Source organism: Poecilia formosa, unplaced genomic scaffold (assembly GCF_000485575.1).
Source record: "Poecilia formosa unplaced genomic scaffold, Poecilia_formosa-5.1.2 Scaffold4, whole genome shotgun sequence".
Lineage (NCBI taxonomy): Eukaryota > Metazoa > Chordata > Actinopteri > Cyprinodontiformes > Poeciliidae > Poecilia > Poecilia formosa.
In genome coordinates, this window is record NW_006799943.1 from 2,813,907 (window position 1) to 2,835,810 (window position 21,904).

Below are 21,904 nucleotides of genomic sequence, written 5' to 3' on the forward strand. Positions count from 1 at the left end.
TCTACATTTTTATACGTTAGTGAGACATCTGCTTAAAAGACGAACTTCGTCAATCTCACCGCTTTGTACTGTTGGTTTTTCTGTAGTCAGTGAGATTCTTGTAGGTCACTTGTTTAGTGAAACCATGACTTGACAGCAGTTTCATCTCTTGCCTACGTAGTTCTTCTGAGCAGGTAAGCTCCTCCGTTGCTAATCTATGTCTTTGAAAGTGGATTATTGTTATCGTTAACTGAACACTTAACAAAGGTGGGGGATGCTAGAGGTTAGCTAGTCTGCTAATGTAATACAGCTGTAACTAATTGGAGGAATGCCCGTGGTTAACGAGATTATACAAGTCAGAAGGTAAAATGACCTTAACTTGGGTTTTCTGTGGCGGTTTCTGGCTTCATACAGCGTTAGACTGCTCAGACACAATTTTGACCCTAACATTAGCTTTATGAATGTGTTATTCTCTTTATGGTGCTACAAAGCGTGATATTGGTCTAAGGTTGTGACTTTGAAGGGTAATACACTGTTTAAATATTGACAGAAATGCATAAGCATGACGATAAACAATAGAAAATACATATTTTCTATGTTTCTATAAATTTACCAAAACGAAAAAAAAAATCACAGGGTGTCCAGTCAGTTGGATTGCGTTTAATTTAAACTAGAAAATAATGACACAAATAACATTAAACAGTTTAATTTCACATTCAACATTTTGGTTTTGATAACTTCAGAGTCACATCCCAAACAAATTCCCCAAATCTAATGATGGAAAAAAAAAAGGTGAAAGAAAACAAATGACCAAATAGAATAAAAATATTTCGGGACATCCCCAGAAATTGTAGCCCTGGACTACTGCCCCTCTAAAGTCTGGCCTAGTTGGAGTTCTGATGGTTAATGTCTTTGTGTGGTGCTAATGTTGAGTTCTCCACATTGTGTATTTACATTTCTCATCACAACTGTTTAGCAAACACGCAAATATAAAATAAATATGCGTAACTACGCAAATAAATGACTGAGAAATAATTTATTTATACCTATAATATAATATATGTCCAATTAGTTTTGTGGATTAAAACATTTCAGAAGCATTGCCGTTACCATAGCAGCAGAGATACATCTATGACTGTTCTGCTAGTAGAAGTCCAGATTAGGTGGCAAAAAGAGCCAAAATGAGTAAGAGGCTGTTGGTGTCACTTTCGAGAAAAAAAAGTCAAATATTATCTGCGAATGAATCCGTGTGTGTAAAAATAAATATTTGAAGAAATGATAAACATTCGGAGGAGAAGAGAAAGCAAGTCCCAACTCGTTAGCAGTGAAAACTCTGCAGCTTCTGCTTGGGGGGAGGGAGAAAAAAAAATCAGGTTTCTTTACAGTGTGGATCATGAAATTTGAGGACTGAAAATGGCATCCTCCATTAGAGGACGGAGTAAAGCTTATTACGGTGAAACACAGTGAGGTGCTGGTCCGCCTCCCATCTCAGAGCAGATTGGGGACATCGGTTACCATAGAGATTCTGCTCCGACATGATTCTGTCCCTTCTTCCTGTCAGGTTCACTACATGAATAATCTGACTTTTTAACACCTTTTTTTTTCTTCCCAGTCAGCTGAAATCCCATCTGTGCAGACCTGTCGCTCTGTATGTCCTCATGTTTATCTCTCACTTGTTTATGTCGAAAACCGTTCCATCATCATCCATCTCTAAAGGGGAAAGACCTGGTGGTCACTGAAAAAAGTGGTACCCTTCGACCTCACTTGACCTCATGTTTTCATGCACTTCCATCGTTTTTAATTGTCTGAACCGACCAAATAGCCTGACTTTACTCTCTTCCTGTTGGCGTCCATCACTACTGTACCTTCCATAACTTTGTTTTCACATTTCGACACGTTAGAACCACAGACTTTAGTGGATTTTATTGGGATTTTATGTGAGGGAGCAACACAAAGTGGCAAATATTTGTGAAGCGGAAGGAGAAGCACACGTGAGTTGACTCATTGTGCTGAATACAAACACACACAAGACTTTTCAGATATTGAATTGTAAAACACTCTGTTGTTCTCCCACATCAGTTGTCTACTGCTTGGTGTTGATATATTGCACAAAACACGCTAGAGTTTTTGGCTGTAACACAACAAACTGTGTGTGAATTTAACGGGCCATTGCATTCCTACGCAATTCCGCTCGATTCTCATCTCCCTGCAGCGTTCTGTGTGGAATTTCTCCCATTGAGTTCGATTTCTCTGGTTGAGTTTCAACCAGGCCAGTTAGCGAATAGAAGGCAGCTGTTTTAGAATTGTAGTCTGCCTATATAAGGCTATAGTATGTGGTTCAAATGAATGTTTTCACATCTGATAGTCCGGTAGACTCTGTTCAATTGGGAACCAAAATGGCAGCACTACATTTTCAGTTGGTGAGATTCTCTTTCACACTGTACTGTATCAAACATCCCAAACCTTTTGAAAAACCTGTTCCCTCCCCTCATGCCTATAGTGCTGCTGCACCAAGAACTGCTCAAGGAAATGACTCATAAACCTCTGAAGTAGACACTGAATACAACTTCCTTCTTCACGAAATACAAGCAAAAATGGAGTGGCGTCAGATTTTAGGTTGTAAGATTTCTCTTTTGTTGTTGGCTAAAAACCATGAGCCATTTCGCCCTCTTGCACCAGACACACAGGTTTGTTTTGGTTATATTTACCCAGAATCCCTTGCCTTGCTTTTGGAATAGTCTCTGGTCCATTTGCCTTGGCATTGGCATTTGAACTGCTCCAGAGTTCACATCAACCAAACTGAGATCTAGGTTTGTAGGCGGACCAGAACTTCCCACCCCAAACTGACTGGACTTTCTCGGCAAACGTATTAGAGTTGGATTCAATCGGACTAAACAGGGCTGGTGCAAAGGGGCTGTAAAGATGTCATAGCTGTACCACCCATGCAGTTTTACGACCCACAGCATTTCCATAAGCTCCATCGAGCTGAAACTGTTCAAACATCACTGCCAAATGTTTGCGATTGTGTAAAATCAGATCAAATTGTTTCAAACTTCAAAGGAGTTAAGTCCTCTGGGAAGCAATCATTTTCCAATAAGTCCAGAACCGCTGCAGTGTAGAACAAGAGGCTGGTTCTTCCCAGGCTGTTAGTACTTTTAGGAGGCTCTGTCTCGGTGCCAGTTGTAATTTTGTAAGCACCATCAGAGGGCACAGTACTCAGCTTGATGAAATGTCGCCTCAGGATCATGTAGCCACTTTATGTCCTTCCGGACCCTTTCATCGTCTTGCATTCCCCCCCCCCCCCTCTCATACCCTCCTTACAGGGTTACCACTCTGCTTCTCCCCTCCTAATTTCTTGGACCTTTTAATCGATGCGGATCTGGCCCGGTCCTGAATTATTCAAAGGAGACGTTGGTTTCTGGGGGCTGACAGGTGTCCCTTTGCACTTGATCACTTCGTTTTCCATTAGCTGTGAGTGAAAGGTGCCATTAGATTCTCTAGGAAACTGTCCTCCCTCACCGACCGCAAGTCTTCCTGTTGGACGTCCGCTCTCTACCTGAGGAAGACGATGGAGAACTCGGTGGCCGTCTGGCTCCAGTACGACGAGCTCCTGTTTTACACGGCCTGCGTTTCTCACTGCTGGTCCATGTGTCTGTGCGCATGCGTGTGCTTGCAGGGCAGAGTGTTCCGGAGGCGAGTGGCCGGCGGTGGCATGCGTCTGGGCAGCAGCTGGAGGTGGCAGCTGTCCCGGGCCATGCGGCTGGCGCTGCGCTTGCGCCGGCTTTGCCGCCCGCAGGAAGGAGGAGGTTGGGTCGGGGTCAGGTTGTCGGCGGCGTGGAGGTACGGCAAGCTGCTGCTTCGCTCCCTTTACTACAACAGCCTCACCAACTCGGACACGCTGCTGGACTGCGCGTTCGAGCCAGTCTATTGGATCGTGGACAACTTCACCCGGTGGTTTGGAGTGGTGAGCTCTCTGTTCCAACCGACTGGCCCTGACTCTGCTCTGGTTTCTCTTCAGCGTCTCTCTTTCCCCCCGTACCCCTCCAGGTGTTTGTGTGCCTGGTGGTCCTGCTGACGTCCTCTGTGGTCATCATTGTCTACCTGTTTGTCTTACCAACCATCTTCTCCTCGTACCCCGCTCACTGGATCGCCTGGCATCTCTGCTGCGGCCACTGGCTGCTGATCCTGGTGGTCTTCCACTACTACAAGGCCACCACCACCTCCCCCGGACACCCACCCAAGGTACTACATCCACCATAAAGTACCGTAACTGGCAAAGGTATTCAGTAGTCATTCGAAAAGTAATGACACTTTTAATGCAAAGTTGATACTTTTAATGGACTTTTAATGCAAATTTTGCATTAAAATTGTCATTATTTACCAAATGACACTTCATAACAGATGGCAAACTTACATTATGATAACATTGCCAATATATTGCTTGAAAATATATTGCGACAAACAATATTCTTGTTTATCGCAGTAATTTGTGGGACAATTTATCGTCGGCTGTAATTAGTTACGGTGACATTCCTGGTCTTTCCGAGGTATCGCGGACCGTTATTGTCTCAGTAAAGTCTTTTCCTTGTCTGTGTGTTTCAGGACAAACGCGACGTTCCATCTGTTTCCATCTGTAAGAAATGCATCACCCCCAAACCGCCGAGGACGCATCACTGCAGCATCTGCAGCCTGTAAGCTGTTCTCTCTCCTCCCGGGCGCCAAGCCGGTTCGGCCCATCTTTATGTCACAGAGCTGTTTCTGTTGTGTTGCAGGTGCGTCCTGAAGATGGACCACCACTGTCGTATCCTTTCAGCCCGTAGAACATGTGAAACGGCTCCACATGAAAACGATGGGAGCGCTCCGGCCTCTCTGAACCTGCTGTAAATGTTTGACCTGAACACCTTCCCAGCCTGGCTGAACAACTGTGTCGGCCACCTGAACCATCGATACTTCTTCTCCTTCTGCCTCTACATGACCCTGGGCTGCGTCTACTGCAGCATCAGCAGCAGAAACCTGTTTCTGGATGCCTACAGCGCTATAGAGGTGAGTGAGTTCTGTTAGGCTTCAGAGCGCTTTACCTCCATTTACTGACCTGAATCCAGAGATCCACTTAGTTTGATCTCCAGAGCCTTTTTTGGCCATTTAGGATCAACAAAATATGACTGATGACTGTATTCAAACTTAAGGGGCAGTATTGTGTGTTGTCCAGCCACATAGTGCCATTTTATAGCACAATCACACAACTATGTTACCTTAAATTGTTGTAAAAAGGTTACATATATCAAATATGACATAAGAAATTTGACATTGTAAGTTAGTTCCTTGAAATTGGGCTGCTGTCTCTTTAAAACTCCTGCTCTTTCTGAAACTCTGCCTATGGGAAGTCATCACAACATGGCTCCTCTATTAACCCTTTAACAACTTTTTTTTTTTTTTACCAACATTGAACTGAGAAATATCTCCTGTGATGAGATGGGTAAGGGTTAGCCACCAGGTTAAGCACCAGGTGTTTGCTGATTGTTTCTGGCTAGTCTGAAGGAGCTGAGTGGGGGAGTGGCAGGGTAGAGCTGCTCTGAGAGGTGGAAGCTCTAAAGCTTGGAATCTGCAGCTCAGAGGAGGAGCTTTGTCTTTGAAGGCGGAGCTAGGTCCACCCAGGCGTTTTGCACAGTTGAATGGTTGCCATGGGGATTAAAGGATTGCTCAAACATGCATGAGAGAATCAGCAGGTCAGGCTGTTTTAAAGATCATAAAACTTCAGTCAATGCAACCTTTGTCCTCATTTTTTTTAAAGCTTGATACTTTAAAATCTAAACATAAATTTACAGTCATGATTCTTCAATGAAATAACTCAACGTTTCGTTTATGGGCTTTGTGGCTCTAGACAAACGTTTCAGGGAACTGAAGGCTCTGGATAGTAAACGTTGACGACCTCTGCCCCGAGGTGTGGCCTAGGAGCTTTAATGAGATGTTTGTAGTGACAGCATCTGTGAGGTGGAAGTCAGAAGGCAGAATCTGATCTCAGATGGAGGGCAAAGATAGAAACAGGACACCTGGAAATGATCCTGTTCTCAAATCTACGTCTGATTAAGGATCTGAAAAGCTGAGAAGTAAACAACCCAGGCCATGTGATTAAGGTCTGGAAGATATGCAGCGCTGCACAACAAAAAGCCTAATCATTTGTTTATGATCATTTACAGAGATGTCAAAATGTTGTTCATCTTTTCTTAATCAGGTTTTTGCGAACAAAATAATACTTTTTCACTCTTTTTATTTGTCTTTACTGTACCTTATCTTACAGTACCTTCACTGCCCCTTCATAAAGTTCTAGATCTAGAATTTTATGAAGTTCTAGATCTAGCAGCAGTGTCCAAACTAGCTAATTTAAATAACTCATGCGCCACAAAATTTATTTACAGTGGAAAAATTAGTTNAGCGTTTTGGCGCTAGGGTGAGGTGGATTTATTTGATCAAAATTGGTTAATTTCGCAAAATTGCAATGGAAACCCTTTTTTCACATCACGAGTCGTGATCCACAACCGGATGTTGGCTCAAAACATGAAGAAGAAGACAGGAAATAGTAGTTGGAGGATAATGAAGCGGCATGTTTCTTAATAACTTATCATGTGAACAAACTTATTCACATGTGATATTAATTATGTTTATTATTTAATGGAAGCACAAGAATTGTGAGATTGTATATTTTTTTTACATTAGCGGAATATCAACAAAGTTTTGCACCGATCTTTAATTAAAGCACAGCTGCTATCAATACATATGAAAATATGATTAAATTCTTTACTGTGTGCAGTTTAGTGATACAAATCACACATGTGTTTTGGAAGAGCACATAGTTCTTATTGTTACTTTTATCATTACTTTTATCATTATCCCAATAGTACCACAAAACATCATCATGATGAAACTCTAAGTCCACAATGTCCCGCCCCTTTCTGCTCGGTCTACTCACTTATTTGCCATCATCTTGCATCTCTCCATCATCTCTGTGAGAAGTGGCTGATGTGGAAACAGCGATGGGATAACAGTTAGACTTTCATTCAGCTGATGCCTGTTTGGGCTGAGCCCAGCGGACAGGCGTTTACCTCCGGAGCTCTGTACGCGACGCACTGCAGGATCCAGTTGATGGCGGGCGAGTAGAGCATCAGGTACGCCGGCACCTCCACCTTCTGCAAGTGCAGCTGCTTCTGGACGCTGTCACCGCTGATCTGCCTGAAGGTGGTGAGCAGATCGAAGATGTTGGCGTTCAGACTCTCCTTCAGGTGGGGCGCCACCTCCATGCCCACCTGGGGATCGGAAGGGGCGTCAGGTCTGAGCCGCAGGACGGCCGGGGGAGGAGGAGGAGGAGGAGGAGAGGGCGACTCACCCTGCAGAGGTAAGCTCTGGCGTAGGCGGCAACCAGAGGGTCTCCCATCCCACGGATCATGGCAGTCAGCCGGGGAAGGGTCTCCTGGATTCCTCTACAAAGAGGTGAACCGTGAGTCAGTTCGTGGACAGTCCTCAGAAAGGAAAACGGTGTTGGAGGAGACTTACGACTTGCTGAGGAAACGGTTGCACTTGAGGATAGCAGCTTCCACATATCTGAGGTCAGAGGTTAAAGAGTCAACTTCAGCTTCCAAACGCTGACCAAACACAATCGTTACATAAGCCCAGATGTGGAGCCTTCTGCACATCCGTCCTCAAACCCCACACAGGAACTCTTCCACCCTGACTCAGAGCTTTGGTTCCAGAACTCAAACATCTGCTGGTGGATACAGTCGGGGCAGCAGCTCCCTGATGGAGGCGATCTTGAAGAACCAGTTGAGGCACGTCTCCTTCGCCGTGTCGTTCACATCTTCTACTGTGAAGGAGTCTGAGAGAGAGTGAGAAACTCCCTGACTTTACCTACTGAGGCTCTAGATGTCATTAAGTGCCATCAACGTAAAGGGTTCTGAATTCAGATGCATGCCACACTTTTAGGATTCTAATTCATATTGATCCAGAGTATAAAACCCCAGTGAAGTAAACTGAAGTTGGAGGCTTTAATGTGACAGAAATGGAAACATGTCCAGACTTACCTGGCAGAGGTCTGGGGTCTGAACACATGGTCCAGATCCTGTCATACACCAGACGGCCTACAACACACACACACACACATACAACATGATGTAACAGCTCGACAACAGCAGCAGCAGCAGCTGACAGGAAGTGAACGCACCGAAAGTGTCGAGGATGTCGGTGATGAGGACGAACTTGCTGGGGTAGAACTGGATCACAGACGTGTCGGACAGAAGTTTGGAGCACTGGAACGCATCTCACAGGTCAGTGTGTTTGACCCCGAAGAGTAAGGAGGAGTGTGTGTGTGTGTGTGTGTGTGTGTGTGTGTGTGTGTGTGTGTTGTTACCTGGATGACGATCTTCAGGGCTTTGACCTTCTGGTCGGAGGACCAGGCCTCCTTCAGGGACTGGTTGAGCTCCTCGATGCGGTTGGCGTAATCCTGCTGGGAGAGGTTGAGGAGCTCCCTGTGGGAACCCTGTAACACACACACACACACACACATACACACCAAGCTGTCACACACCTGCTCCAATCCAGTGACGATTGTTAACATGTAGTCACCACAAGCGACGCACCTCCTCCAAATCGTCCAGTTCCTCCAGGCGAGTGCGGACTTTCTCTGAAACGGCCGACGATCCTGGATTGGGAGCTTTTCCTGGTGGACAAAACGGATTTGTCAGCTCTCCACTGAAACGGGACACCTGTTTACACACTCATTCAAATATATATAGTATAATAGTATAACCAAGTATAATAATAAGAAAATAAATAAAAAGAATAACTAGATCCAAAACAAGTGCTCTTACCTCTGTCAGAGCCCATACAGAGATTCTGCAAAGAGAAACACAGAAGCCTTTAGGTTTTAACTTTAAACCGTTGCCGTGGCAGTGTGTGACAAAGTCCAATAAGCTTCTACATGCGATCATGTCTGAAAAAATGTCAGACTCACAATGGACAGTTTTTCAGTGGTGGTGAACCTGGCCAGGATTTCTCCTCGTTTCGTTGACCAGGGCTCAAAGTCGGCTCCGAGGGCCTCTTCCTCCTTTACCCTCCTCTTCCTCCCGAGATCCTGGAAGCACAACATGTCTGTTTAAAAGAACAGAATTACCCGTCCCCTCTCTTTGTTTTTCTCCTGCCGGGTCAGCTGGTGAACTGACCCCCACGGAGCTGCTGTGGGACGCGGCCGCCGATGTCTCGGTGGCGGCAAACATGGACAGGGGGTCTGTCCCGTCCAGCATGGAGCTGAGGGGGTCCACGGGTGCTGAGGAGGATGAGGAGGAAGATGAGGAGGTGCTGCCTTTGCGAGCTCCACGGCGGGTCTTTGTGTCTGTGACCTGGACGGAAACAGAGAGGGGTCATTTTGTGAATCGGGTCAGCAGGTTTCAGACTGTGGAGGCTGGACAACAGGAGGCAGGTGATACCATGATAGGCTTGAGGGGATGGTAGTCTCCGAACTCGACAGGAAGTCCCTCAGGATGACACCTCTGCAGCTCTGCCTCATAGTTTCGCCCACGAGAGCGCCTGTTGGCACAACAAGCAGGAGATGTATTCATAAAACCTATCTACAATTCCAGCACACAACGCTTACTGAATTAGTCCTGCTTTAAACTATCAACTTGAAAGATAGATAGATAGATAGATAGATAAATAAATAAATAAATAAATAAATAAATAAATAAATAAAGTGTGTACAAGCTTTTCCAACCGATAAGTTAGTGGCTGTTATGTTATGGCTTTAGCTTAGTGTAGCAAATAACAGCTAAAAACTGTAGAAAAAACGGTTAAAAATACACAGCTACAAGTTAAATGCAATATATGCGTACTTAAACGTCGCATATTAAAATACACGACTAGTTTAACAGTTCGGTTTTCATAGCTACATGTTTTAGAATGAGAAAAAGCATCTTACCACTGCACCGAAGCCATTTTTTTTCATATCACATGACACTTCTGGACTTCCTGATTCAGGCTGTAATTTGGTGACGAGGTGGTTTTTTTATCTTTAAATTTTTGCGCTGTCATTGTCATTGTTGCTACTTTGTCAGAGCTAAAGTTACAGTAAAGCAATGGCTCAAAACTTAATTCAAGGCATCGTTTGTTGAGATGTTTTAAAAAATATTGCATTTGCAAATGTGACTTCATTTCCCATGATACATTGTGTGCTTCTGATGCTGAGTTCCAGTTACCTCGGAAGCCCGAGATGCATTCGAGATAGTCGAAAAAGAAGTCGGGATTTCAACATGGTGATGCGCATAGATATTGTTGGCAGTACCTCTTACGGACATAATTTTAAGCTTTGCTTTCCACAAGCAAACACCAGTTAAAATGTTTACTTTAGATTTGCAGGTGGGACATGTAACATTGACTTTAGAGGCACGCTTACACGTGTGTCTTGTAAAATAAACATGTTTTCACCACTTTTTACTATTGTAAGTTGGCTTTATAAGTCTTAAACTGAGTGTAGTCGGAGTCGCTCCCAAGTCCCCAGTGGGAAATCCGACTTCGGGGGACGTTTCCCAGGTTCCTGTTTTTGTCCCTGGATTTCCCAGTTCCGAATACACCTGAAACGCACCTCCGCCAGGAAAAAAGATAAAAATAAAGAGAGAGGTCTCACTTTAACTAATTTTACACCGATTAATCTCAAATTTGTGTATCTAACTATTTTATAATGCAGCTGTTGGTAGTGTTTAGTTTAAAAATTAACTCAAGATTTATCTAATTTTATGTCTCCTCCTTAACACAAGGAAGTTCTACATTTTTATACGTTAGTGAGACATCTGCTTAAAAGACGAACTTCGTCAATCTCACCGCTTTGTACTGTTGGTTTTTCTGTAGTCAGTGAGATTCTTGTAGGTCACTTGTTTAGTGAAACCATGACTTGACAGCAGTTTCATCTCTTGCCTACGTAGTTCTTCTGAGCAGGTAAGCTCCTCCGTTGCTAATCTATGTCTTTGAAAGTGGATTATTGTTATCGTTAACTGAACACTTAACAAAGGTGGGGGATGCTAGAGGTTAGCTAGTCTGCTAATGTAATACAGCTGTAACTAATTGGAGGAATGCCCGTGGTTAACGAGATTATACAAGTCAGAAGGTAAAATGACCTTAACTTGGGTTTTCTGTGGCGGTTTCTGGCTTCATACAGCGTTAGACTGCTCAGACACAATTTTGACCCTAACATTAGCTTTATGAATGTGTTATTCTCTTTATGGTGCTACAAAGCGTGATATTGGTCTAAGGTTGTGACTTTGAAGGGTAATACACTGTTTAAATATTGACAGAAATGCATAAGCATGACGATAAACAATAGAAAATACATATTTTCTATGTTTCTATAAATTTACCAAAACGAAAAAAAAAATCACAGGGTGTCCAGTCAGTTGGATTGCGTTTAATTTAAACTAGAAAATAATGACACAAATAACATTAAACAGTTTAATTTCACATTCAACATTTTGGTTTTGATAACTTCAGAGTCACATCCCAAACAAATTCCCCAAATCTAATGATGGAAAAAAAAAAGGTGAAAGAAAACAAATGACCAAATAGAATAAAAATATTTCGGGACATCCCCAGAAATTGTAGCCCTGGACTACTGCCCCTCTAAAGTCTGGCCTAGTTGGAGTTCTGATGGTTAATGTCTTTGTGTGGTGCTAATGTTGAGTTCTCCACATTGTGTATTTACATTTCTCATCACAACTGTTTAGCAAACACGCAAATATAAAATAAATATGCGTAACTACGCAAATAAATGACTGAGAAATAATTTATTTATACCTATAATATAATATATGTCCAATTAGTTTTGTGGATTAAAACATTTCAGAAGCATTGCCGTTACCATAGCAGCAGAGATACATCTATGACTGTTCTGCTAGTAGAAGTCCAGATTAGGTGGCAAAAAGAGCCAAAATGAGTAAGAGGCTGTTGGTGTCACTTTCGAGAAAAAAAAGTCAAATATTATCTGCGAATGAATCCGTGTGTGTAAAAATAAATATTTGAAGAAATGATAAACATTCGGAGGAGAAGAGAAAGCAAGTCCCAACTCGTTAGCAGTGAAAACTCTGCAGCTTCTGCTTGGGGGGAGGGAGAAAAAAAAATCAGGTTTCTTTACAGTGTGGATCATGAAATTTGAGGACTGAAAATGGCATCCTCCATTAGAGGACGGAGTAAAGCTTATTACGGTGAAACACAGTGAGGTGCTGGTCCGCCTCCCATCTCAGAGCAGATTGGGGACATCGGTTACCATAGAGATTCTGCTCCGACATGATTCTGTCCCTTCTTCCTGTCAGGTTCACTACATGAATAATCTGACTTTTTAACACCTTTTTTTTTCTTCCCAGTCAGCTGAAATCCCATCTGTGCAGACCTGTCGCTCTGTATGTCCTCATGTTTATCTCTCACTTGTTTATGTCGAAAACCGTTCCATCATCATCCATCTCTAAAGGGGAAAGACCTGGTGGTCACTGAAAAAAGTGGTACCCTTCGACCTCACTTGACCTCATGTTTTCATGCACTTCCATCGTTTTTAATTGTCTGAACCGACCAAATAGCCTGACTTTACTCTCTTCCTGTTGGCGTCCATCACTACTGTACCTTCCATAACTTTGTTTTCACATTTCGACACGTTAGAACCACAGACTTTAGTGGATTTTATTGGGAATTTATGTGAGGGAGCAACACAAAGTGGCAAATATTTGTGAAGCGGAAGGAGAAGCACACGTGAAAGAGTTGACTCATTGTGCTGAATACAAACACACACAAGACTTTTCAGATATTGAATTGTAAAACACTCTGTTGTTCTCCCACATCAGTTGTCTACTGCTTGGTGTTGATATATTGCACAAAACACGCAAGAGTTTTTGGCTGTCACACAACAAACTGTGTGTGAATTTAACGGGCCATTGCATTCCTACGCAATTCCTCTCGATTCTCATCTCCCTGCAGCGTTCTGTGTGGAATTTCTCCCATTGAGTTCGATTTCTCTGGTTGAGTTTCAACCAGGCCAGTTAGCGAACAGAAGGCAGCTGTTTTAGAATTGTAGTCTGCCTATGTAAGGCTATAGTATGTGGTTCAAATGAATGTTTTCACATCTGATAGTCCGGTAGACTCTGTTTAATTGGGAACCAAAATGGCAGCACTTCATTTTCAGTTGGTGAGATTCTCTTTCACACTGTACTGTATCAAACATCCCAAACCTTTTGAAAATCCTGTTCCCTCCCCTCATGCCTATGGTGGTGCTGCACCAAGAACTGCTCAAGGAAATGATTCATAAACCTCTGAAGTAGACACTGAATACAACTTCCTTCTTCACGAAGTACAAGCAAAAATGGAGTGGCGTCAGATTTTAGGTTGTAAGATTTCTCTTTTGTTGTTGGCTAAAAACCATGAGCCATTTCGCCCTCTTGCACCAGACACACAGGTTTGTTTTGGTTATATTTACCCAGAATCCCTTGCCTTGCTTTTGGAATAGTCTCTGGTCCATTTGCCTTGGCATTGGCATTTGAACTGCTCCAGAGTTCACATCAACCAAACTGAGATCTAGGTTTGTAGGCGGACCAGAACTTCCCACCCCAAACTGACTGGACTTTCTTGGCAAATGTATTAGAGTTGGATTCAGTCGGACTAAACAGGGCTGGTGCAAAGGGGCTGTAAAGATGTCATAGCTGTACCACCCACGCAGTTTTACGACCCACAGCATTTCCATAAGCTCCATCGAGCTGAAACTGTTCAAACATCACTGCCAAATGTTTGCGATTGTGTAAAATCAGATCCAATTGTTTCAAACTTCAAAGGAGTTAAGTCCTCTGGGTAGCAATCATTTTCCAATAAGTCCAGAACCGCTGCAGTGTAGAACAAGAGGCTGGTTCTTCCCAGGCTGTTAGTACTTTTAGGAGGCTCTGTCTCGGTGCCAGTTGTAATTTTGTAAGCACCATCAGAGGGCACAGTACTCAGCTTGATGAAATGTCGCCTCAGGATCATGTAGCCACTTTATGTCCTTCCGGACCCTTTCATCGTCTTGCATTCCCCCCCCCCCCCTCTCATACCCTCCTTACAGGGTTACCACTCTGCTTCTCCCCTCCTAATTTCTTGGACCTTTTAATCGATGCGGATCTGGCCCGGTCCTGAATTATTCAAAGGAGACGTTGGTTTCTGGGGGCTGACAGGTGTCCCTTTGCACTTGATCACTTCGTTTTCCATTAGCTGTGAGTGAAAGGTGCCATTAGATTCTCTAGGAAACTGTCCTCCCTCACCGACCGCAAGTCTTCCTGTTGGACGTCCGCTCTCTACCTGAGGAAGACGATGGAGAACTCGGTGGCCGTCTGGCTCCAGTACGACGAGCTCCTGTTTTACACGGCCTGCGTTTCTCACTGCTGGTCCATGTGTCTGTGCGCATGCGTGTGCTTGCAGGGCAGAGTGTTCCGGAGGCGAGTGGCCGGCGGTGGCATGCGTCTGGGCAGCAGCTGGAGGTGGCAGCTGTCCCGGGCCATGCGGCTGGCGCTGCGCTTGCGCCGGCTTTGCCGCCCGCAGGAAGGAGGAGGTTGGGTCGGGGTCAGGTTGTCGGCGGCGTGGAGGTACGGCAAGCTGCTGCTTCGCTCCCTTTACTACAACAGCCTCACCAACTCGGACACGCTGCTGGACTGCGCGTTCGAGCCAGTCTATTGGATCGTGGACAACTTCACCCGGTGGTTTGGAGTGGTGAGCTCTCTGTTCCAACCGACTGGCCCTGACTCTGCTCTGGTTTCTCTTCAGCGTCTCTCTTTCCCCCCGTACCCCTCCAGGTGTTTGTGTGCCTGGTGGTCCTGCTGACGTCCTCTGTGGTCATCATTGTCTACCTGTTTGTCTTACCAACCATCTTCTCCTCGTACCCCGCTCACTGGATCGCCTGGCATCTCTGCTGCGGCCACTGGCTGCTGATCCTGGTGGTCTTCCACTACTACAAGGCCACCACCACCTCCCCCGGACACCCACCCAAGGTACTACATCCACCATAAAGTACCGTAACTGGCAAAGGTATTCAGTAGTCATTCGAAAAGTAATGACACTTTTAATGCAAAGTTGATACTTTTAATGGACTTTTAATGCAAATTTTGCATTAAAATTGTCATTATTTACCAAATGACACTTCATAACAGATGGCAAACTTACATTATGATAACATTGCCAATATATTGCTTGAAAATATATTGCGACAAACAATATTCTTGTTTATCGCAGTAATTTGTGGGACAATTTATTGTCGGCTGTAATTAGTTACGGTGACATTCCTGGTCTTTCCGAGGCATCGCGGACCGTTATTGTCTCAGTAAAGTCTTTTCCATGTCTGTGTATTTCAGGACAAACGCGACGTTCCATCTGTTTCCATCTGTAAGAAATGCATCACCCCCAAACCGCCGAGGACGCATCACTGCAGCATCTGCAGCCTGTAAGCTGTTCTCTCTCCTCCCGGGCGCCAAGCCGGTTCGGCCCATCTTTATGTCACAGAGCTGTTTCTGTTGTGTTGCAGGTGCGTCCTGAAGATGGACCACCACTGTCGTATCCTTTCAGCCTGTAGAACATGTGAAACGGCTCCACATGAAAACGATGGGAGCGCTCCGGCCTCTCTGAACCTGCTGTAAATGTTTGACCTGAACACCTTCCCAGCCTGGCTGAACAACTGTGTCGGCCACCTGAACCATCGATACTTCTTCTCCTTCTGCCTCTACATGACCCTGGGCTGCGTCTACTGCAGCATCAGCAGCAGGAACCTGTTTCTGGATGCCTACAGCGCTATAGAGGTGAGTGAGTTCTGTTAGGCTTCAGAGCGCTTTACCTCCATTTACTGACCTGAATCCAGAGATCCACTTAGTTTGATCTCCAGAGCCTTTTTTGGCCATTTAGGATCAACAAAATATGACTGATGACTGTATTCAAACTTAAGGGGCAGTATTGTGTGTTGTCCAGCCACATAGCGCCATTTTATAGCACAATCACACAACTATGTTACCTTAAATTGTTGTAAAAAGGTTACATATATCAAATATGACATAAGAAATTTGACATTGTAAGTTAGTTCCTTGAAATTGGGCTGCTGTCTCTTTAAAACTCCTGCTCTTTCTGAAACTCTGCCTATGGGAAGTCATCACAACATGGCTCCTCTATTAACCCTTTAACAACTTTTTTTTTAACCAACATTGAGCTGAGAAATATCTCCTATGATGAGATGGGTAAGGGTTAGCCACCAGGTTAAGCACCAGGTGTTTGCTGATTGTTTCTGGCTAGTCTGAAGGAGCTGAGTGGAGGAGTGGCGGGGTAGAGCTGCTCTGAGAGGTGGAAGCTCTAAAGCTTGGAATCTGCAGCTCAGAGGAGGAGCTTCGTCTTTGAAGGCGGAGCTAGGTCCACCCAGGCGTTTTGCACAGTTGAATGGTTGCCATGGGGATTAAAGGATTGCTCAAACATGCATGAGAGAATCAGCAGGTCAGGCTGTTTTAAAGATCATAAAACTTCAGTCAATGCAACCTTTGTCCTCATTTTTTTAAAGCTTGATACTTTAAAATCTAAACATAAATTTACAGTCATGATTCTTCAATGAAATAACTCAACGTTTCGTTTATGGGCTTTGTGGCTCTAGACAAACGTTTCAGGGAACTGAAGGCTCTGGATAGTAAACGTTGACGACCTCTGCCCCGAGGTGTGGCCTAGGAGCTTTAATGAGATGTTTGTAGTGACAGCATCTGTGAGGTGGAAGTCAGAAGGCAGAATCTGATCTCAGATGGAGGGCAAAGATAGAAACAGGACACCTGGAAATGATCTTGTTCTCAAATCTACGTCTGATTAAGGATCTGAAAAGCTGAGAAGTAAACAACCCAGGCCATGTGATTAAGGTCTGGAAGATATGCAGCGCTGCACAACAAAAAGCCTAATCATTTGTTTATGATCATTTACAGAGATGTCAAAATGTTGTTCATCTTTTCTTAATCAGGTTTTTGCGAACAAAATAATACTTTTTCACTCTTTTTATTTGTCTTTACTGTACCTTATCTTACAGTACCTTCACTGCCCCTTCATAAAGTTCTAGATCTAGAATTTTATGAAGTTCTAGATCTAGCAGCAGTGTCCAAACTAGCTAATTTAAATAACTCATGCGCCACAAAATTTATTTACAGTGGAAAAATTAGTTTGTTTTTTTTTTTTTTTTTTTTTTAGTTTTATCTGCCATAATGAACTGCACTGCATTTTTATGAAATCTATAAATCCTTAAAGATCCAGTCTGAAGTACTTCCTGTCTGTTTCTAGACTTCCTTTCAGACTCCGCCTCCAGACCTGAGCCCCAGAGAGAGCGTTGGCCATAAGTGCATCATCTTCCTCTGGGTCCTGACCAGGTGAGCCGGTGCTCTGCACAGAACCTAGACCACTCCCTGCAGCTAGTTGGCAGTTTCGTAATGGCTCTCCTGTTCCGCTCTGACCCGTTGGTTCTGCAGTTCGGTGGCAGTGGCGCTGGGCGGACTGACCCTGTGGCACGCCAAGCTGATCAGCAGAGGAGAGACCAGCGTGGAGCGCCACATCAACTGCAAGGAGGCCAGACGGCTGCAGAGCAATGGCAAGGTACCACCGGCCAGGAATTGAATTGAATATTCATTTGTTCTTCAAAAAACTTTTTTTTCCCCTTTGATTGCTTCAAGACATGAAAACAAAACAATGGCTGCTGTTGTTCTAACAGTTCCTCTTCTCCCTGTCAGGTGTTCAGAAACCCGTACCATCATGGCCGTCTGAACAACTGGAAGTTGTTCTTTGGAGTGGAAACAAGGAGGTGAGACCAGGAGCCACAAAACATCTTCATATGTTGGTTTAATAATTCTGAACTCATCAATGGAAACACCTGGAGAAGGTGAGGAACAAGAGAGGGAAGGAAGAAAGTCAGGGATAAAGGGAGAAGGATCCAGGAAGGAAGGAAGGACTGCAGAGACAGAGGAAGAGAGAAGGTAGGAAGAGAGGAGTCAAGAAAGTTATGGATCGAGGAAGGAAATAAAGAAAGAAAGTGATCAAAAAAGAAAGGTAAGAATTGAAGGAAGGAAGAAGAGAAGAAAAAGTTAGGGTTTGAGGAAGGAATAAATCCAAGTAAGACTCAAGGTTTTGGTTTTAATTTAAGAGTCTAACTCTGGCTGTATCTGTTTCAATATAAAGAGCAATTTAATTAATAACTTGTGATTTATTTTCAAAACGTCAAACTGAACAGTAAATTCCATCCATAATTTTAGGCCTTTATGGATGAAGAAGGATTTATATTGGTTCATAACTTTTAAAAAGTGCCAAAATGCTTTTAGTCCAATCAGAAATAAACGCAAATCAAATTCCCAACACAGCTGATTGTCTGACGGCTGCCCGGCTTCTAAAACCTTCATCATATTTAGCAGTTCCTGCTCCTTTCTAATAAACTGATACTGTTTTCTTGCTGTTATCTGAATATTTCTGAGTCATCTCTGTTGAAACGATGAGACTTTTTCCCCCTCAGTCACTGGCTGACCCGGGTCCTGCTGCCCTCCAGCCACCCGCCCAGCGGGGACGGCCTCATGTGGGACCGGCCCTCCACCAGCAGCGACCCCATGGCCATCTGATCTCTCTGCTCCCCTCACATCGGACAGCGGAAGAGGAGCTGTGCTCTGATGCATTCTGGGAACTGAACATGACTCAACTTGAAATGTTTTGGTTGCTGCAGATCCAAGTGTTGAGTCATTTTGATGATTTTTAATATTTGTTTACAACTTTCCATGTTACGTTTAGAGGAGAGAGGGGGGAGGGGGGGTTACATTCAGCACTACTGACTTGATGTGTCCTGGTGCCAAAGAAAGGAAAACATGATGAACTCTCTTTCCTTCCAGCTTTTTTTATCAAGTCTTTTTTTGCTTTGGTTTTGTAAATGGGGCAGTTTCTATTAGCAAATGAGGCACTGTGAAATATTTCCATTAAGACATTTTTATTTCAATTTTCTATTTGAATGTTTGTGACAAGATTCTGATGTAATCAGCAACCAATAGGAGCTGTGCTCCACTTCCTGTTTTTTTTTTTTTTTTTTAAATAAAACAAGTTTTGTTATCTTCTGCTATCGATTGTCTCCATGTTTGGATGATAAATAAAACAGACATACGGTCAATTTACAAAGAAAAGTTTTAATAAAACAAAGTTAGACATTAGTCATTGTCTACAGTGCTTCGCAGAAGTATTCACAAACTAACCCTCTCGTCTCGCCGTCGGAGTCAATCGGACCCCACAAAAAAAAAAAAAACGCAGAAGAGCAACAACACTGAGGACAATATGAAGCTAAATTATTAACAATGGAAATTCGATGTAGCTGTTCAGATCAAAGCTGATCCATGTTATTGAGGCTAACCCTTCACATGACGCAACTGAGACGCTGAGTGGGCGGGGCTAATGCCCATGCCACTGTAACAATGAAATACTTTATGTAATCAAAAAAAGTCCAGCATAGTCAACATTTTTCATATCCAACAATGTTCCTAACGTGGCAGTCTTAGTAACTTAAGGTTTTACACGACAAAACGGAAAATGGCCCAGCCAAAGTCCACATTGAAGGGTTCTAGACGATATTTACCAGAGGGCCAGGGCGGGGAGCCAGAACAAATACATATCTGAAAAGTCTTGACTGTTTTGCTCAAATGCAAAACAGTCTGCATTCAATGTGAATTCAATGGACATTTTTCGCAAAAACGGTCAAAAACATTGAGTTTAAGTGATTGCTAACTCACACCTGCAGATGGCTCTATTTCTTCTGCTGCACTGCTGCATTAGCCTTACTCATGACGCTGCTTTTCATGAGCTTTACACATGGAAGCAGCAATAGTCCATGATTGAAATGGTAAGTAACAAAAAGACTGATTTACTATCATACATAGGCACCAATATCATGAAATTCATTGTAAATTAGCACCAAAAACAAGTCATTTTGACCACAAAAAAAAGAAAAAAAAAAATTATGAAAACCTGGCGGAACCAATAAGCTCTTGAACTGCAGGTTTCAGACCCCTGATGCTGTTTCAAAGTGGCAGAAATACATTTATAATTTTTAATTTATTAAAAAGGAAAAACTGTGAAGAGAAAAAAATAAAACTGGTCAAAGGAAACAATTAGTTACAGTCTCTATGTCAGCACATATCACCATAAGAAAATTAATCAGTATAATATCTTCAGTACAAAGTCCAGATCCAGTGCTGCCAGGGAACTGACCCCACCTAACCCCCCCTCTAGAACCAGCCATGTAAATGAGAATCTGTGGTAAGAGTACAGTAAAGCAAGCTAAAGCTAACTTGACTGTTGAGAAAGTTGAAAACTTCATTTCTTTTGATTTCAAAATAATGCAATAATTTTTTGTTGCTCTAACAAAAAAACAAAAAAAAATCATTAAAGTCTGACTAAGGAGAAAAAAATGTGGAAAAGTCCGACGGGTGTGAACACTTTTGCGAGGCACCGTTTCCTTGGCAGAACTTTTTGAGGTCCAAACATTCTCACCGACTCGACGGCAACCATCACACAACAACCACATTTAAATATCGACAGAAAACAAGGCAAACCAATAACACTTCCAGCGTGAGTCCACACAAAACGCTTAAGAAGTAAAACAATCTCCATTTACGTGTCAGAGGATTCATACGGAATCCGTTCAAACGTCCTAAACATTCAGAGCAACGGCGCAGGCTGTCAGTGTGAGGTCCGGAGCTGCACAGGGCTTAAATAAAGTTCAACTCTGAAGCTTTTCAGCCGACATGAGCTGAAAATACCGAAAAGAAGGAATCTACGGATCACTGAAACTCAAACTGCTTTATTGCTTTTTAGTTAATAAAATAATAATAATAATAGTAATAAAAAGGTTTGTATTAACAACCGGCCATGTTTAACAGAGATGCACTGAACAAATTGTCTTCAGCTTCATGACATTTCTTCCAAAATAGAAAAAAACAAAAAAACAAAACAAAAACAACGAATGCTGTGTTGTCTGGTTCTCTGCTTAAGATATGATTTATAAAATTCAGTCGGCAGCGTCTGTAACCTGCTGCACGGCTCCTGGTGAAGCCTCCAGTCAGGGCTTCAGACACAATCACAGATCCATGAAACGCTTCACCAGGTTGTGTGTCTGTGTCTGTGTGTGTGTGTGTGTGTGTGTGTGTGTGCAGTCAGACTGCTGAAGCAAACACTTTTCTGAATGGAGGATGGTCCTGGAGGTTTTACGGACAGACAGAGATCACCTTCCACCAGGGCTTCCTAACAGGAACCTGCAGGGAAACGTAACAAAATCAACGACTTGGACTGCAAAGATACGAAATATTATCATGAGTGTAGTGAAAATATTTTTAGTTCACTTAAATAAAAGACATTTAAAAGTGTCTTTTTAGTGAAATAAAAAAAAGCTTCTTTTAAATATGTTATTCTTGAATATAGATAACTGGATGATTTTTTTTCACTTAAAAAAGGAAAAATGTCTCACTGTAAGTGAAAAAAATCCACCAGTGTTTCTCCATTACATTTTTGGTTTTCTTTTATCCATATTCAAAAATTATTGACTTAAATAAGTTCCTATAGTTGCTGAAAAGTTACTTAAGTTAGTTTTGTTAGATTTGGGGGTTTTGCAGTGGGAACGCAAAATCAAGATGAATTCAGTTACAAACTGATGAAACTTTCTGAGCAGGATGAGTCGATGGAAACAAATGAAGTTTTTGAAATGAGCTGGTTCAGATTGAAACAATGTGACCTCACCACTCTGCTCTGGCCTGGACCGCCTCTCTCCTCACCAGCCGCTTCCTGTCGTCCAGGGGCGGAGCCAACGCTCGCAGAACTCGCGACCGGAACGGCAACACCTTCACACACACACACACACACACACACA

General features: G+C 43.2%; 3 protein-coding genes across 7 annotated transcripts in view; 1 reads left to right on the forward strand and 2 right to left on the reverse strand.

Moving 5' to 3' along the window:
• On the forward strand, nt 1-19,291 carry zdhhc16b (zDHHC palmitoyltransferase 16b). 4 transcript variants are annotated; one of them, XM_007560068.2, is made up of 10 exons: nt 1-173; nt 3,656-3,943; nt 4,027-4,221; nt 4,582-4,670; nt 4,752-4,780; nt 4,889-5,022; nt 17,305-17,390; nt 17,490-17,613; nt 17,748-17,818; nt 18,521-19,291. In XM_007560068.2, the coding sequence occupies exons 2-10, from the start codon at nt 3,692-3,694 to the stop codon at nt 18,621-18,623; spliced, it is 1,083 nt and encodes a 360-aa protein (XP_007560130.1). In that variant the 5' UTR covers nt 1-173; nt 3,656-3,691; the 3' UTR covers nt 18,624-19,291. The 4 variants fall into 4 exon arrangements, with proteins under 4 accessions (XP_007560130.1, XP_007560115.1, XP_007560123.1 ...); XM_007560061.2 differs by lacking the exons at nt 1-173; nt 3,656-3,943; nt 4,027-4,221; ... (1 more) ...; nt 4,752-4,780; nt 4,889-5,022 and adding exons at nt 10,788-10,953; nt 14,440-14,727; nt 14,811-15,005; ... (1 more) ...; nt 15,536-15,564; nt 15,673-15,806; XM_007560053.2 differs by lacking the exon at nt 1-173 and having other exon boundaries at nt 192-3,943.
• Nucleotides 6,891-10,048, reverse strand: LOC103144723 (UPF0505 protein C16orf62 homolog). The gene is made up of 14 exons (XM_007561847.2): nt 9,941-10,048; nt 9,453-9,552; nt 9,189-9,365; nt 8,981-9,100; nt 8,838-8,862; nt 8,607-8,686; nt 8,378-8,506; nt 8,192-8,276; nt 8,052-8,108; nt 7,750-7,846; nt 7,528-7,575; nt 7,361-7,454; nt 7,080-7,280; nt 6,891-6,993 (listed from the first exon to the last, which is right to left on the reverse strand). Exons 1-14 carry the CDS (start codon nt 9,955-9,957, stop codon nt 6,943-6,945), a joined length of 1,281 nt encoding a protein of 426 aa, XP_007561909.1. The 5' UTR covers nt 9,958-10,048; the 3' UTR covers nt 6,891-6,942.
• mms19 (MMS19 homolog, cytosolic iron-sulfur assembly component) overlaps nt 19,160-21,904 on the reverse strand; it is an 18,470-nt gene continuing 15,725 nt past the window's right edge. For both annotated transcript variants that reach the window (XM_007560034.2, XM_016675476.1), the window contains exons 30-31: nt 21,775-21,875; nt 19,160-21,293 (exon numbers count right to left, since the gene is read on the reverse strand). In XM_007560034.2, the coding sequence (XP_007560096.1) occupies nt 21,263-21,293; nt 21,775-21,875 (132 nt within the window). In that variant the 3' untranslated portion in view covers nt 19,160-21,262. The remainder of the gene's footprint in view (nt 21,294-21,774; nt 21,876-21,904) is intronic.